The 15330-nt window shown below is 57.0% G+C and overlaps 2 protein-coding genes across 4 annotated transcripts; both read right to left on the bottom strand.

The window, feature by feature from the left end:
- Positions 1-2836: 2836 nt before the first annotated feature.
- LOC122386155 (apoptosis-stimulating of p53 protein 2-like) lies at positions 2837-4558 on the bottom strand. Its single transcript, XM_043375083.1, has one exon. It carries the CDS (start codon positions 4069-4071, stop codon positions 3343-3345), a length of 729 nt encoding a protein of 242 aa, XP_043231018.1. The 5' UTR covers positions 4072-4558; the 3' UTR covers positions 2837-3342.
- A 6023-nt stretch (positions 4559-10581) lies between these two features.
- On the bottom strand, positions 10582-13729 carry LOC122386154 (Golgi SNAP receptor complex member 2-like). Of its 3 annotated transcripts, none has more exons than XM_043375080.1 (5): positions 13666-13729; positions 13124-13275; positions 12771-12876; positions 12125-12277; positions 10582-11367 (listed from the first exon to the last, which is right to left on the bottom strand). In XM_043375080.1, the coding sequence occupies exons 2-5, from the start codon at positions 13258-13260 to the stop codon at positions 11122-11124; spliced, it is 642 nt and encodes a 213-aa protein (XP_043231015.1). In that variant the 5' UTR covers positions 13261-13275; positions 13666-13729; the 3' UTR covers positions 10582-11121. The 3 variants fall into 3 exon arrangements, with proteins under 3 accessions (XP_043231015.1, XP_043231016.1, XP_043231017.1); XM_043375081.1 differs by having other exon boundaries at positions 13124-13266; positions 13666-13702; XM_043375082.1 differs by lacking the exon at positions 13666-13729 and adding an exon at positions 13593-13598 and having other exon boundaries at positions 13124-13266.
- Between the last annotated feature and the right edge of the window lie 1601 nt (positions 13730-15330).

Below are 15330 nucleotides of genomic sequence, written 5' to 3'. Positions count from 1 at the left end.
AGGGGGCCTCCTGGCTCCTGCCCACAAAGGGCCTCCTGTGCAGAGGGAGTCTCGGGGCCTCCTGCCCATATAGGATCTCCTGCCAGAGGGGGCCTCCTGGCTCCTACCCAGAGGACATTTTGTGCAGAGGGGGCCTCCTGACTGCTGCCAAGATATGTCCTCTTATGCAGAGAGAGACTCCCATCCAGAGAGGGCCTCCTGCCCAGAAAGGGTCTCCTGCAAGAGGCCAGAGGGGCCCCCTGACTCCGGCCCAGAAAGGGCCCCTAAGTAGAGGAAACCTCGGGGCCTCCTGCCCAGTATAAGATTTCCTGCCAGAGGGGGCCTCCTGCCCAGTATAAGATTTCCTGCCAGAGGGGGCCTCCTGGCTCCCACCCAGATAGGGCCATCTGTGCAGAAGGGAGCCTCCCATGCAGAAGGGGCCTACTAAGCAGAAAAGGTGTCCTGCCAGAGGGGCCTCCTGCCTATAAAGGCTTTCCTGCCAGAGGGGGCCTCCTGCTCCTGTCCAGAAAGGGCCTCCTGTGAAGAGCGAGCCTCGGGGGCCTCCTGCTCATGAATGATCTCCTGCCAGAGGGGGCCTCTTGATTCCTGCCCAGATAGGGCCTCTTGTGAGAGGTGCCTCAAATCCAGAAGGGGCCTCCTGTGCATAAAAGGTCCCCTGCCAGACGGGGCCTCCTGCCCATCAAGGGTCGCTTACCAGAGGGGGCCTCCTGTGCAGAGGGAGCCTCGGGGGCCTCCTGCCCATGAAGGATCTCCTGCCAGAGGGGCCTCTTGATTCCTGCCCAGATAGGGCCTCCTGTGAGAAGGTGCCTCACATCCAGAAGGGGCCTCCTGCCCATCAAGGGTCGCCTACCAGAGGGGGCCTCCTGGCCTCTGCCCAGATAGTGCATCTTGTGCAGAATTATAGTAGGTTAGGCAGGAAAGTCAAGTGTAAAAGTACCCTAAGCGGTGCTCAGGGGGCCTCCTAATTATGACCGAGCGGGGGGGGGCCGGGCCCCAAGGCCCCCCCCTTGGGTGCGCCACTGCACTGCTCTACTCACCCTGACCGATCACGTTTTCCGGAGCATGGACCAGCGTGAAGTCACCGTTCTCTGTCTGTTGGACTGCTCGCGCTGCTTCGACTGCATCCCACACAGCTCGCTTCTGCGTAAGCTCGAGCTCTACGGTGTAGATACCCGCTGGTTCCGGAGTTACCTTGCCAATCATTATCAGCGTGTGCAGCTTCACTCTACCGGACCGTCTCGTGCTCACACGCTCTCACAGCCGCTACTAAACCCTATCGGTACCTACCAGGGTTCATCGCTCGGGCCATTGTTGCACAATGTATATGCTAATGACCTGCCGCTCTACACCGACAACTCCACCGGCATCATCGCCTACGCGGACGACGTCCAACTGTACGTTTCCGGACAGCCGAGACATCGTTCAGCTGAAACGGTCACTGGAAGGCAGTCTATCAGTTCTGTCGAACTGGTATGGCAAGAACGGCCTCAAGTTAAACGCTGCCAAAACTCAGCTGATCGTCCTCGGCACGCCGGAGATGACTCGTCGTCTGCCTCCCATTACCATCAACTTCTGCGGCTCCACCATCACCAGCTCTGACACTGTCAAGAACCTGGGAGTATGGTTTGACAGTGACATGTCGTTTGTGACGCATACCAGTGACGTGGTGCGGCGGTGCACCGGTACCTTGTGTGGCCTGAGTCACAGTAGACACAGTCTCCCAGCGACAGTCATGGTAACGTTGGTGCAGGGGCTCGTCTTGTCGATTATTAGGTACTGTCTGTCCGTTTACGGTGCCAGCAATGTAACCCAGCGCAAACGACTTCAAAAGCTGGTTAGGTTTGCTGCACGAGTCGTCTCAGGCCGTAGGAAGTATGATCGGGTGAGCGATGTTATCAACGAACTCGGCTGGCTTAACACCGAGAGCTTGTTCAGGTACCAATCCATCGTGCTGGTGAACAAAATGCTGGCCACGTCAGAGCCGCAGCAGTTCGCCACCTGTCTAGTCACCCGGCAGAGTGTACACGGGCGGGATACCAGGTACAATGACATGCTTGTGACCCCCACTGTCAGGTCAGAGTCCGGACGTCGCCGTTTTCTGTACTCTGCGGTGTCAGGGTATAACGAGCTGCCGGCGGACCTGCGCGCTCTCAGTCAGGCTCGATTCAAGCCGGCACTGAGGGAGCATTTGTTTGACCGCGAGCGAGCCACTTAGCTGTCCTAGTTAGCACACGTGATGAGGGTGAATGTGTGAATGATTGCGGTGACTGTTGTCATATCCCATTCGATTTGTATATGCACAACGACTTGGACATAGAATAGCCGTGTTTCCACGGACATGTCTGTAATGTGAAATAAATAAATAAATAAACAATTAATTCAAAACATCTCGCCTACCTGGATGGGAACAGAATCTCCCTCCTCTCGTATTTGCATGCTATATGTTCTAAAAGCTGCGTGAAAATGTTAACACTTACCTAATCCTACATTAATTTTACGTTTTCCCTGAGAAGTTTATCATGCTAAGAAATTTAATGCTAGACACTCGCATGTCCATGTATAGACGGGATCTCGTTATAATTGGGTATCTTTAATTGTCCTGCGTCATTTCGAGGGAAGAAGCAAAGACACAGTGATCGGTGTCATGGTAGAAGGGATGACAGCCACGCCAGATAACTTGTTCAAGTCAGCTGTGAAAGGCATTTGACTCAGCGTATTCGACCTCGGCGACGGTGTCCAGGGAAAGGCCGGTAGCTACTCTGGTCTGGACCGCAGTACCACCGATATATCCCCTCAGGCGCACAGCAGACACAGGGCCAACCAGACACTAAACAAAAACAATATACAAACATGTATTCATCTACACGCAAATAAGCAAGTACAAGAATAATACTTGGGTACGCTTGGCGCCTTCCTGAGAAGAAAATAATAAAATCGAGGTAGACGGTAGAGGCCACTCGGCGAACACCAGTCTTGGCGGTCGTACCTGCAGGTCCTTCAGCCGGTCAGCCTGCGGGTCCCCTAGGGAGCGCCTCCCGCGCGGCCCGTAACATACGAGCGCATCAACAAGACATGGCACAAGAGCAACACTGAGCGCGCCGCGCGCCCGCGGCCGGGCGCGAGCACATTGGAATGGGGCCGGCGGCGGCGCGGCCGGGCGCCGCCATCTTGGCTGGGCCGGCCGGCGGCCTTCCAGCCTCAGACCGGACCGGGCCGGCGGGAATGTACTACCTATACTGGCACACACAGCCGGGCAGCTGCGAGGAAAACCGCCACGGCGGCGGCGCGGCGGCGCTGGATTGCACACACAGAGGGCGGACTAGAGGGGCGGCGCGGCGGCGGTCACCGCTGCAGGCCTAGCAGGTACACCACCAGCTGACTGTGGCCCGCCCACGAGGCCATGTGCAGCGGGCTGAAGCCGTCCCGGTCGGCCAGCCGGAAGTCGGCGCCGTGGCCGACCAGCAGCCGCACCAGCTCCAGGTCGCCGCTGCGCACGGCCCGGTGCAGCGCCGTCCAGCCCTCGGCGTCCATGCTGTTGAGTCCAACGCGCGCCCCGTCGGCCAGCATCTGGCGGACGGCTGCACAGTCGCCGGCGCCCACGGCCCGCCGGAACCGGCGCTGTTCGGCGGCGTCCGGCGCGGCGGCGGCGGCGGCGGCGGCCGGGGTCACTGGCGGCCGCCGGCGCCGACTGCGGCCGGCCGGCGCGCGGTACGGGTCCGGCCGCCGGTACGGGTTCGGCGGGTAGTGCACGCTCACTGACGAGGTGACTGTCCGCAGCGCGCAGTCAGCGTTGTCGAGCCGCTCCGAGCTCCAGCTGGCCGCCGGCGAGTTGGCGTTGGTCTCGGACGCCGCCGGCGACACGGGCTCCGCCTTGGTCAGCACCGGCTCCGGCTCCGCCTTCACCTCCGTCTTGATCTTGGTCTCGGCGTCTGTGTCCGTCTCCGGGTCGGCGGCGTCCGACTGGCGTGGCGACGGCGCCGGCGAGACGCTCATCTCGGAGACTGACGAACACGAGCTGGCAGACACGCACGAGTCGGGCGAGTCGGGGTACGGCCAGTACAGGTCCGTCATGGTGCGGCGCGGCGGCGGTGGCGCGCGCAGCTCACCGGCGCTTCTCACCCGGCTGTGTCTCGCTCTCTGTCACCGCTCTGATCACTTTTCAGCCGTGTCGGGACGAGGCGTGGTCCCCGGAGCTGGCACGTCCTCACCTCTCTGCGCTCGCTCTGCTACTGCCGCCGCCAGCGGCCGCCAGACTGCGCTCCGTGTCAACAGGGCGGCCGGCGTGGGAAAACGACCGCAGCGCCGCCCCGCGGATTCCCACGCAGTTAGCCAGCGGATTTGAATCCAGGGGCCGGGCGGCCGGGCGGTGTGAGAACCGCAGAGGGGAGAGGGCGAACGGCGGGCGGAGGAGACCGCCGCTCCGGGATCGCACAAAGCGACGGCCGTTAAAACTGTCCTGAGAAAGTTACCATCTGATAAGCGGCCCTGTTTGGCGGCCCACAATTTTGTTTTTCTGCCGGCGCGCGGATTTCAATGGAGCATTCCTGAGAAGGTTTCTGGAGGTCGGCCGAGATGGAGACCTGTTGATAACCGCGGACGGATCCTTTATGAGTGCGTCGGAGCGGATGTTTGGTGCGCGTCGGTGCCGGTGGGAACGTCTGCCGGCCGGACGGGCGGCGCGGAGGTGTGAGAGCCGCGCTCATTATGCAGCGGCCGCCGAGCGCGCCATGTTTTATGTATCGTCCGGCGGTGAGAGGCGGGCTCGGAGCGCGCCGCGACCGCTCATGGTGCGTACGGCCGCTAATGATCCGATACTGGCTCCGATCGAACGGCCCGCTCCGGCGCCCAATTTACCGTGCCGGCGTAGCACGGAGGAAGATTCCCACCGGCCACCGCGCCATGGGAGCCGCGCGGAGTCCGACCAGGATTCCCGATGATTGTTCTGCCGCCGCGCTTTGCAGGCTACACGTTTACCGGGAGAAAACTCTGAACTAGATGGGAATCGAGCTTTATCCGCTTACCCAGGTGTGCTCGTCGGCCGATCGATTCGACACCGATAGGCGGCCTGTGTATCTACGAGTGTCGCAACCGGCGCGATCGGCACGGCGTCCGCGGCGAGACCGTGGGACCGGGCTCCTCGGCGGCCGGCGGGTGCGTGAACTGCAGCGGCGCGGGGACACGGAGCCGCCGCCGCGCCGCCCGGCCGGGATTGATGTCCGGAGCTGCACCGGTCACAGCCGCCGCAGCGCCACAGTCACGTATTTCACCGGTAACTGGGCCATTAAACGGCGCCGGCACCGTGGGACGCGCCACGCAGCGGCTGCGAAGGCCGGCAGAGCTGCCAGGTCACCGGGCGGCGTCACGTCGGCCGGTCACGGAGCCGGAACGAAACGGCGGGTCACGTCAGACGTCAGGGATGACAGGCGTGACAGGTGACGCATCAAAGAGTCATACGACAAAACGGCATGGGTACAAAGATTATCCAAATCTCGAAACGGCTGGCGTACACGACCGCATAACGCCCGCGCTAAAAGATCAGCTCGGACGGGTGTGCTTCGATTTACATCTACATCAATAAAATGCACGTCCGTGGCTGCAGTTAACACCCTGGCGCGCTCGTAAACAGTCAGCTGTCACATAACTTACCAGGCGGCCAAAAAATAACGCGCTAGCCGTATATCCTACCGCGTTCCGTTAAAACGTCACTGCGCCCGACAATAAGTGTCAGGGGTAAGCAGGCGAGGCGGACGGCGCCCGCGCGGCCATCACCCGTTTCACACGACAGAGGGCGTGCTCGAAGTACAGGGTTTAAACAGGATACAGGGTTTAATTCTTCAACTAATAGAACCAGTAGGGCGCCTCTCCGGTCGCCACAACCAGCATTTCTGGGGCACCGTCAGTCTTCAGCCCTCCTGGTGCTGCCAACACTGAGCGGCGCCGCAGCTCTCTCGACTGACGCAGCTCACTGTGCGCCCGAAGCTCAGTGCCGGAGCTCAGTGCCGCAGCTCTCCGGACACCTCGGAGCTCTCTGTGCCCGGAGCTCAGTGCCGCAGCTCAGTGCCGCAGCTCTCCGGACACCCCGGAGCTCTCTGTGCCCGGAGCCCAGTGCCGCAGCTCTCTCGCTGCCGCAGCTCTCCGGACACCTCGGAGCTCTCTGTGCCCGGAGCTCAGTGCCGCAGCTCAGTGCCGCAGCTCTCCGGACACCCCGGACCTCTCTGTGCCCGGAGCCCAGTGCCGCAGCTCTCTCGCTGCCGCAGCTCTCCGGACACCTCGGAGCTCTCTGTGCCCGGAGCTCAGTGCCGCAGCTCAGTGCCGCAGCTCTCCGGACACCCCGGACCTCTCTGTGCCCGGAGCCCAGTGCCGCAGCTCTCCGGGCACCCCGGAGCTCTCTGTGCGCCCGAGCCCGGAGTGGCCAGTGGCCAGTGCCCGGAGCTCAGTGCCGCATACCAGACCGCTGCCGGCGTGCACGGCCCGGCGCCGGGCTGTCCGGCCGGCCGGCCGCCTTAGAAGCCGACCAACGATAAATCCAGTCACTTACTTATACTTAGCGAGCGAGCGGAATGCGATACGATACAGCCAGTCGCTGTAACAGACGGCTGGTTACCATGCAAAAACGTCCCGACTCTCCGCCGGCTTTATGAAGACAGCCAGAATGCACATATCTGGTATAAATGCTAACGGCACAAACCAGGCCGCATATTTGTACTCCATTCCCAGGGCATTCTTGATCCGTAAGACCGGCACAGGTATTTACTACCTTGCACCGTAGTAGTCCATTCAACACATGTGCGCAGTGCTGCCGACATCGCCCTGGCATGCCTATGCAGTATGCATAGCGCATTCCTGTGAATCGGCTCGCCTTTCGGACGGGACGGGGCCCACTGGTCGGTCGTCTCAGCTATCCCGGATATAGGACCGTTGCAGTGACAGGGCACACGTCATCTATGCAGATCGGCTCGCAGTCGCGGAGGTACGGCGGCGAGAGGACAGCTGACCCGATCGACCGGACCGTTCAGCGCGACTGGGTCCGCCGGCGGCCGTCTGGGACGGGCCCGGTCGGCGCGACTCCGACGGACCACACGGAACGAACCCCGCCCGGCTGAGCTCAGCTCGACGGTCCGCGCTGACCCAGCCGCTCTGACGACGGAGCGCGGCCCGACCCGCTGCCGCCGGCCGTTCCTCTGCGCCGCGCGGCTCTCTCCTGTGCCGCAGTCTGGCGGCCGGCCGGCCGGCTCTCCGTGACGCCGCTCGGCCGGCGCGCTGCGTTCCCACGCTCCCCGCGCCGGCCCGGGCCGCCGAGACGCGACTCGATAATGTGCTGATGCTGCGCCGGCGGCCGGCGCCGCGCGCTGCTCGGCCAGCCATCATCGCGTTACGCCCGTGACAATGCACAGTGGGGATTTTTCCGATCTAGCACCTATTTATTCGTAGAGGGCAAACCATGGGTAGAATTGTAGCCAGATTGTGCACAGATGTTGGCTGGTGTGCCCTGGTGAGAATTTTACCTGTAAATGTGCATAATCAACATAGTATAGGGGGTTCAATTGGACCCCCCCGCTCAGCCGTTTGGCCCCTGATCAAGCTAGAGCTTCGCGGAAAAGTCAAGCGTGCTGCCTATGACGAAATTAGGCCGAATATATCCAATTTCAAAGTCCAAGGTCATAAGCTGACTTTCCAAGTCAGTTTAATGACCCAACTAAAGTTGGGAAATCGAGACCTCTTGAAACTTCGCAAAGTTAGGGTGTTACGGGGTATTTTGGGGTGCTGATCACGAATTTCATGTTAGTTTTGATCACAGACGATGTCTTTATGCATTTAGGCCAGGTCGGGTCAGGTCACGTTAGATCAATTAGTAGGCGTCCTGCCGGCCATCCATAGAAGTGTCACCTACTACTGATAGCTTCGTAACATGGAACGAAGGCACTAGAACTACTTCGTAAATATTCAAATGGCTGCTAAAATCGAAATCAGCACCAAAAAACTACCCTAGAAACAAGTAAATTTCGAAAAAAGTGAACCAAGGTCATCAAAAGGTCAATGACCTTGACTTGACCTTCACGTGACCTTGACTCCCACCATTATGCATGGCACCAACATCATTTATTTGAACGTTTAAAACCACAAGAAGACTGGAAACCGCGGATAATGTGAGCTGGCATACGCCGAATCGCGATTCCGGCCAAACATGGTCTCGAGAAATATGCCACAGGTCAAAGGTCAGTTGGGTCAGAGTCATGAAATTTTTAGGTTAGATGTAAAATTGATGATCTCGAGGGTACCGAAAGTTTCGGCGCGATCGGCCGCTTTTTGCGCGAGTAATTTGCGGAAAACCATGGGGTTTTATCCGACCCCTTCCCCCTTCCCCTCCCCACAAGTGCGATGGTTAATAAGGTTACGGTATGTATAATTTACGCTTGTCATCCTATTCCTAATGAATGTGTCTCAGAAAATATGCATCATATAAATCACGAAGTAAAATTATTCGCCTATGTCCGGAACGTACCTATATCGTGCTGTTTGCCCTAGCGCTCCTCGAGTGGGGTGTTAAGATACTCTAATGTGAATATTCCGTGTTCAGGCAAGTTTCGGCAGCCAAACTAGGCGTTGTCTTGTGCAGAAGAAAGTGGCGAATTCGATAGGATATATTTCGGAGTGGAAAAGTGTGGTGAACATTGTTGATTTCCTACATTTATTTAGAATACCATTCCTTCAATATGGTGTCTGTAAAGGTTTTTTGTAAAGGGCATTTTTGTGACCTTAGTAAGGTTGTGGCATACTTTCTGTTTGCCATTCCATTCCTAATAAAGGTGCCTTTCAGACGATATGCAACTTTAAGACCTCGCAAGATTAAAACCAACAGGACAGGACAATGAAATTGAGCTATACTTTCGGGCCTTGCTGAGCCCATTGAGTAATCACGCATGAGTGTTAACTTTGGGCGCATTTTTCCTAGTTTTGCTGTGGACATACAGATAAAACAATGCCATATATGAAAAATTCAAACATTTCTTAGCCCTACTGACACAAAAAATAAACAAAAATCCAAAAAATATTTTTTGAATTAATAGGCGCTAGATCGGAAAAATCCCCACTGTGCAATGTGCCGGGCGGCGCCGGCGGCCGGGCACGGCTGCACGCGTGACACGGAGCGCGCAGCCGGCGGCCCAACTCTGTCTCCGCCACCGCCCGGGGCGGCCCGTGTCGTCAGGTGCGCCGCCGCCGGTGTCAGTCGACACGGTCCGACTGCGCTCCCACGCCCACCGCGGCCGCCGGCGCATTGTGCGCCCGTCACGTGACCGGCCGTATCTCTCCAACAGCCGGCCTTGAATGGTGCGTCTCCGCCGCGGCCGCCGCCTCCGCCCGGCCGGGTCATTAGCGAATCCGTGTCGACGCTTATCGGCTGTAATATGTTTGTAACGGGTCCGCCCTCCCTCGGGCCTCAGGGCGGGATCTAATACCAAAATCGGCAAACGCCGGGCGTCATCCGAGTTTCCTTCGTCGCGGCGGTGATCGATGACAGGCCATCCCGGGCGAGCTCGGGACGTCACTGCATGGCGCCGGGCCTCCTCCATCGGACACGTCACCAGTCACCGGACCCGACACGAACAGAGGCTTTTCCTCGCGTTCTTGCATGAAGCCCCAATCGTTCGATTGGACAATGCAGCCGTGTCGTGCAGGTACACTATCTAGGTCGAAACTATGACTTCCAGACGGAAATTCGTCGATGGACTGGTGAGTGGTGACGCGATCGCGCAAATCGTGACAGGCATAACACGGGAAGAATTTGCCGTAATTTCTATTGTAACACCGGCATGGCGGTTCCGCGAAAGTGTCACACAATCTGAGTAATCGTAACTTCCCAATAATCAATGTCCCGTGGTCTTCTTCAACGCAAGCATCAAACACCATCTGGTTGGTTGACACATCATTCTTCGACACCGTTAACCGCATTCTCTCCCTGAGTTACGCAATGCATGCGGAAAGCCGGCGGTAGTTGTGAACCGGTGAGACGCAGACATTGCGCACAGGAGTGCGAATACGGCACTGTATGTACTGTCAGTCGTAGACTCGTGATGGCCGCTGGGGAGACCGGTGACGGCCGGCCATGAGCAGACGGCACTGGGCTTTTAGGAATCTTGACTGGGTTTCTCGAGCCCAGCCTGATGACGGACGGTGTATAGTCGACTACAGAATGATGTTCCACTCCTCAGAAGCGATCAGTTGACCGGAGCGCTAAGTTGTGCCGTTTATCACGCAATTAAGCGTGTCGATTGTGAGCATTGGGACAAAGCTATAATTTGTGAACTCAGCCCGTGTGATGTGGCACAGCCTACAAAACCCAGGCAAATAATTATTACCTGTGAAAAGTGGAACATCATTCTGTAGTCGACTATACTGTAGAGCATTTTCGAAAGAAACGAAAATCTTATCGTAAATCGAAATAAATGATGAAATCGTAACAGTATCACATCGGTTGGAGGCAGCTTATTGCATTACTGATGCCTTATCTGAGCTCAAACCAGGCATACATAAACTGTAGGTATGCCTATTTCAGCTACAGCGGTTGCACTTAATTCGACGTTTGAACGGATTTACGGTATATTTCAGATCACTTTGCGTTTGGTCGGCAAGAAACGTGTAAGTATGCGCCGACGAGCGCCACAGGTCGATACAAACCGCGAAAAACGCACTGAATAAATCATACTACGTCTGTTCCGGGTCCAGCGAACTAACACACCTATCACGTCGATATTCGATCTGATATTGATCAATATCGATGTTACCACGACGAATAGCGCGACAACATATCGCGATTACAATATATTCCATTTGAACACGAACATTATCACTGTGGAATGACGTCATCCCCGGCGCGTCTCACCTTCCGCGTGAGGCTCCGTACCGTGGCGGTGGCACCCGGAGTCGGGACAGCCGGGATTGGACAACCGCCCGCAGTTGGAGAGCCGCCGCCCGGAGTAGGACAGTCGCTCAGGGTCGGCGGTACGTCGGTGTATCCTCCATCGGTCCCTCCGTCCACCGGACTGCACATGCCAGCGCTCATCCCGACACCCACCATCACATGACTCGGTCCCATCGTCCTAGAGCGGCGTCGGCGGCCGGTCACGTGAGGTAGCGCCAGGTGACGTACATGACGACCAGGGTGGCCAGCATGCCGCCGAACAGGATGAACTTGTCCTGGGCGGCGCGCCGCTCCGTCAGCCGCATCACTGTGTTGGACATGCCGAGCGTGTTGGCCAGGTCGAGCATGCGCCGGCGCGCGCCCTTGAGCACGCCGCGCTGGTCGCGCAGGCTGGTCAGCACCGAGTTGCCCATGTCGAGCAGGTTGTCCATGCCGTGGTGGGAGCTCTGCCAAAGGAGGAGGAAAGACGTTAAATACTGCAAAGACACACACTTAGTAGTAAAGTAATCTTGCACACAATAACGCCTCAATGCCACGGCCAGACGCTGATCATTGATCAACGCATCAATGGGTAGCTGCTGGCGACACATTCGAGCACAGGCCCGGGACGGGCCGAGTAGGGAGTGGGATGGAGCAATGGCAGATCGGGACTGACGTGATCGGACGCCCACAAACGTCAGAAAAGGTCAGCAAAGGTCAGGGTCAGGAGACATGGATGGCAGACCACCCAACGGCCACCCATTGGTCCGTTAACGGATCGCCATTGACCAGCTCAGACCATAATACCATTATCTGCCGTTCAAACCAGGGCTGCGGAGTCGATGGATTTTCGGCGACTCCGACTCCGACTCCGACTCCGGCTTTCAAAAACCAGCTCCGACTCCGACTCCGACTCCGGGCAGAATTGTCGACTCCTTCCGACTCCAACTCCCGACTCCGACTCCGCAGACCTAGCAGGGCTGCGGAGTCGACAGATTTTCGGTGACTCCGACTCCGACTCCGGCTCGGGTTTCTAAAATGGACTCCGACTCCGACTCCGACTCCGGTCACAACTGTCGACTCCGACCGACTCCGACTCCGACTCCGACTCCGACTCCGCAGCCCTGGTTCAAACTTCAAATCACGGTCGTGGTATTTGCCCCACCTGTAGTGGCCCTCTCCCGGTACCCGTCCCCACCTGTAGTGCCCTCTCCCGGTACCCACCTGGAGTCGGTCGTTCATCTGCAGAGCCGCGTCGATGGCGATACTGGTGTCACTCTGGTCGTTAGTGGTGAACCGCTGGGAGAGCAGCTCCTCGCGGTCCAGCCGCTCGCGCTCCCGAGCCATCCGCCGGTGCTGCAGCGCCCGCAGCGCCGACTGGCGGCAGGGAACACAACTAGTCAGCGCGCCGGCCGACCGGCAGGAGGGAGACAGAGAGGGAAGCACACAGAGAGTGGTGAATAGAGTGGTGTAAGCAATGGACAATGAGATGAGCTGAGCTGATCAGCCAGCACGGCAGTCCAATGCTTGGTGGATCCATCAACCACGACAGCCTGTTCAGCTTCAGTACCTAGCTGATAAAACTGCGTAACGGATCACGTGATGAAGTTAGAACTTAGATCGAAGCGTCGTAATAAACAATGCGTCTTCTCGGACCAAAATGCACCGGACTTGTCTCGCCTTTGATCACGGCGAACTTTCGGACCGACCCGCTATGATCCTGAGTCGCCGCGTACAGCACGGTGGCACAGTGCGGTCTCTGCACCCGCCGGTCCGGACTCCGGACTACCGCGGACTTTGCCCCTGTCCCGCGCCCGACCCCGGCGACTGCGCGGAGTGCGAGCAGCGGTCCGGGCGGCGGTCCACTGACCTGCAGGTGCTGGCACTCGTACTTGAGCTGGTTGACGCGCTGCTTGGCACTGTGCCGCCGCTGCACTGGCTCCTTGTCGGCCAGAATGTCCAACCGCTTACAGTTGCTGCAACACAAAGTTACAAACAGTGGAATGGTAGTGTGGCTTCAGACATCCAGCATAAAAAATCATAAACCATATTACTAATAAGAGCTACATGACATTCCCAAAATCATTATGAAGACACACTTTCGATCATGATCAATCCCAAGCATTAGCAGTGTGTGCATATTTTCCACTTCAGATTCAGGGCTTATCCCTAGCATCCATTTAGCACTATGCTGCACAGCTCACAGCATAGGCCCTCTCTCACCTGACTATGGTGTCTATGGCTGAGTTGAGTTCACGTTCTCTGGTCTCCGCCTCAGCCGCAGAGGCCACCTCCAGGGCCGCAAAACCATGCTGTGTCCGCTGGATGAGTCCATTTGTTTGATGATATAATGTTTCCATATCAGTCTGTGAAGACTGAAAAGGTGTTTTTCAACTAAGATATGACAGCCTCACATCGATAAATTATCTTACTTCTATTCAAGACATGATTAATATCAATGTTTTAAGAAAAATATTTTAAAGCTGCAATGCACTGGAAACTGATTAACGAAGGAATTACTCAATAAGCAAAGCTCAATGTATTGTAAAATTAAGCAAAAACTATTTTTTTTAAGTTTTCAATATCAAATATGAAAACAGCAACAAAATATGATTAACTTCCCTTGTGAACACCTCAAAGTGAAAGTAACAACAAGTCCGTTCAAGAACGAAGACAAGCATCAATGACGAACGTTCGACATCCCCCCCATTGAAACTAAACCTTTTCCAACATAAAAATTAAAATTCGAGCCGACTGTTACATACCTTCTCTCTGCGCTCGTGCCCAACCGATTCAATTCAGATTGATGCAAGGCCATATAACCAGGTATGGTCATCAGGCTTTTTTTTACCGTCCCCCTACCGGGCCCGAATGACGTCACTGGGATGGTAACTCGCCGGCCGCCGTCCGTAGCCATTATGGAGGACGGACGTTTAAATACGTTTTCAGCGGATTTTAGTGCAGTTTTGATGTCCGATGCAAGGCAGAACGGTGTGATGTTTCCTCAGTGAAGCAAATCAGGACCAGCTGTTACTCGAACCAAAGATTTGGCGACATTATTGGGATCGGACCGAGCCAACGTGCGCCACGCCGGTGATCCGGCCAGCACATCGGCGGCTCTCTCGTAGATGAAAATCGCCATAGTTTTGCGCCAGGCTTCGGAGTCAATGGATTTCTGGTGACTCTGACTCCAACCGCGACTTCCAAAAACCAACTCCGACTCCGACTCCGGCAGGGCTGCGGAGTCGATGGATTTTCGGCGACTCCGACTCCGACTCCGACTCCGGCTTTCAAAAACCAGCTCCGACTCCGACTCCGACTCCGGGCAGAATTGTCGACTCCGACCGACTTCAACTCCCGACTCCGACTCCGCAGACCTAGCAGGGCTGCGGAGTCGACAGATTTTCGGTGACTCCGACTCCGACTCCGGCTCGGGTTTCTAAAATTGACTCCGACTTCGACTCCGACTCCGGTCACAACTGTCGACTCCGACCGACTCCGACTCCGACTCCGACTCCGCAGCCCTGGACTCCGGGCTGGGTAATCAACTCCGACCGACTCTAACTCCGACTCCGCAGCCCTGCCAGATCTGCGGAGCGGCCAGGGCTGCGGAGTCGGAGTCGGAGTCGGTCGGAGTCGACAGTTGTGACCGGAGTCGGAGTCGGAGTCGATTTTAGAAACCCGAGCCGGAGTCGGAGTCGGAGTCACCGAAAATATGTCGACTCCGCAGCCCTGCTAGGTCTGCGGAGTCGGAGTCGGGAGTTGGAGTCGGTCGGAGTCGACAATTCTGCCTGGCGTCGGAGTCGGAGTCGGAGCTGGTTTTTTAAAGCCGGAGTCGGAGTCGGAGTCGGAGTCGCCGAAAATCCATCGACTCCGCAGCCCTGGCGGAGCCGATGGATTTTCGGTGACCCCGACTCCGACTCGGTTTCCAAAATCGACTCCGAGTCCGGTCAGAACTGTCGACCCTGACTCTGACTCCGCAGCCCTGGTTTTGCGTCTATTTCGCCCCATAATTAAGAGAGGTGTGAACTGCACAAACCGAAATTGTACCGTAACACAAGTATATGTACACATTCCAAACTTCTGACTGGAACGAACCAAATGCGTACACAATATACCGGTTTATGTCATACCATAAATCGTAGTTATAAAAAACCATATTGGACAGATTGGTAGAGGACAAATAAGGCACAAGCCTAATCTCTTGCGACTTGAGTAGGTACAATAAAATGCTCCGAACTGTCGGAAAGTTGTACAAGATGTCGCCTCTCCAAACACAATGTGCCGATTGACTCCGCGACAGCCAGGAACCGGGCAACATAACACGTGAAACAGAGCGGTGGCACCTCAGCACAGGCTCCCCAAGCTCGTCAAGGCGGCGAGAAAGGTCCGGCAAGTCGGTAACAGGTTCACCACGGCAGCGACAGGTC

This window comes from Amphibalanus amphitrite, unplaced genomic scaffold (genome assembly GCF_019059575.1).
Source record: "Amphibalanus amphitrite isolate SeventyFive unplaced genomic scaffold, NRLGWU_Aamphi_draft 000241F_arrow, whole genome shotgun sequence".
Lineage (NCBI taxonomy): Eukaryota > Metazoa > Arthropoda > Thecostraca > Balanomorpha > Balanidae > Amphibalanus > Amphibalanus amphitrite.
Note: the sequence above shows the minus strand (reverse complement) of the source record. Positions and strands in the feature narration are given on the sequence as shown.

Excerpts from the sequence above, each read along its gene's own strand:
- LOC122386155 (XM_043375083.1), bottom strand. The coding sequence starts at position 4,071 with ATGACGGACCTGTACTGGCCGTACCCCGACTCGCCCGACTCGTGCGTG.
- LOC122386154 (XM_043375080.1), bottom strand. The coding sequence starts at position 13,260 with ATGGAAACATTATATCATCAAACAAATGGACTCATCCAGCGGACACAG. Across the intron at positions 12,877-13,123 it reads GCCATAGACACCATAGTCAG|CAACTGTAAGCGGTTGGACA; the intron begins GTGAGAGAGGGC and ends TTTGTGTTGCAG. Across the intron at positions 11,368-12,124 it reads AGATGAACGACCGACTCCAG|AGCTCCCACCACGGCATGGA; the intron begins GTGGGTACCGGG and ends CTCCTTTGGCAG.